The 1,249-nt window shown below is 51.8% G+C and overlaps 1 protein-coding gene across 1 annotated transcript in view; it reads right to left on the bottom strand.

Moving 5' to 3' along the window:
* Window positions 1–2: 2 nt before the first annotated feature.
* VOLCADRAFT_90439 (uncharacterized protein) overlaps window positions 3–1,249 on the bottom strand; it is a gene marked incomplete at both ends in the record, with an annotated part of 4,095 nt that continues 2,848 nt past the window's right edge. The window contains 2 exons of the mRNA XM_002949870.1: window positions 3–134; window positions 526–742. Coding sequence (XP_002949916.1) covers window positions 3–134; window positions 526–742 — 349 coding nt within the window. The remainder of the gene's footprint in view (window positions 135–525; window positions 743–1,249) is intronic.

Here is a 1,249-nt window from a genome sequence, read left to right as displayed (position 1 = left end):
AGTCACTCGCAGAATGCTGCTACCCGGCGGACCATCTTGGGGCCGATCAAATGAGGGACTGACTGCTGTGGGACACCGTTGACAGTTGCCGATACGGAGGCGCCAGGGACCAAGCAGCTGCTGTACACGTTGAACTGTGATGAAGCGGTAAAAGAAGCAAGGCCCAGGGATATGTATAAAATGCGTTGCGGGTACACCTCAGCAAGGTGGCAAGGATGACAAATCGGAAAACTTATTCATCCTCCGGTTTTGGGAACGATACAAGGCGGTACGCTAGCATTGTGGAAATCGTAAGACAGAGAAATGTGATCAGTAACGAGTAATCTGTATTTATCTGTAATTAACTTGCGCATTGATACTGCTGGGATTGTTAGGGTCGCTTTTACCAAAACTGCTAGACAGATGGCGTTGCAGAACTGTCGCGTGGCAAATATAATAATAATTCCAAGCATCTTTGATTGGTCTTCTTAGATGTAAAATTCGCAACCTTGAACCTGCCCCAAACCGCCCAAGCAGCCGGCGCACCTCAATTTTCTTCAACGGGACATTGCAGCATGTTTTGTTGCAAGGTACGGCCAGCAGGGTGAAGCAGTACTGGCCTCCGCCCACGTTGGTGACGACTGGGGCGAGACTGAAAGAAGCTTGCGCCCGAGCGCACAAGAAGAAGGGGAAATAGGGCACCGCGCCCGTCTGTGTGTACGCGAGCTCCACCGGCGCGACCTGGGCGGTCGCTCCACACGCCCTGCAGCCAAGTGAGGAATGAAGGAGCAGGCAAAGCAAAACCGGCAGAAGTGCCATTGGCTAAGTTTGAGATTATATTATTGTCACCAAACGAATGCTTGGATGCAGGCATGATTGCGTGTTTAAGTTATCTGCGGCATTATTGCTTAGGCCCGTCATATCACTTTAATATTCACATCCAATTCCAGCGCAATAGCCTAACTTCTTGTGACATTGCTAGTGCTGGGCAATCAATCGTTACCATGCAAGTGCCAGAGCCGAAGCCACGAGGAGAAGCGGAGGCGCCATGGTTGGGTTGGCGACTTCCGACTGAGGAACAAAGAACGGACAAGGCTTTTTATGTGGTCCTGTCTCCGGCCTCACCTGCACCGCCCGCCAGCAGTTTACCACGCATGGGCCTAATGCACGGCGGTTTTCAGCTTTCTGATGTACGCTCCACGCTGCTGAAACCATGACCGTTCGGCACGGATTTTGCACGATACTAGCTTGCTGCGCGCGGATGCATGGA

This window comes from Volvox carteri, assembly GCF_000143455.1.
Source record: "Volvox carteri f. nagariensis unplaced genomic scaffold VOLCAscaffold_16, whole genome shotgun sequence".
Lineage (NCBI taxonomy): Eukaryota > Viridiplantae > Chlorophyta > Chlorophyceae > Chlamydomonadales > Volvocaceae > Volvox > Volvox carteri.
Note: the sequence above shows the minus strand (reverse complement) of the source record. Positions and strands in the feature narration are given on the sequence as shown.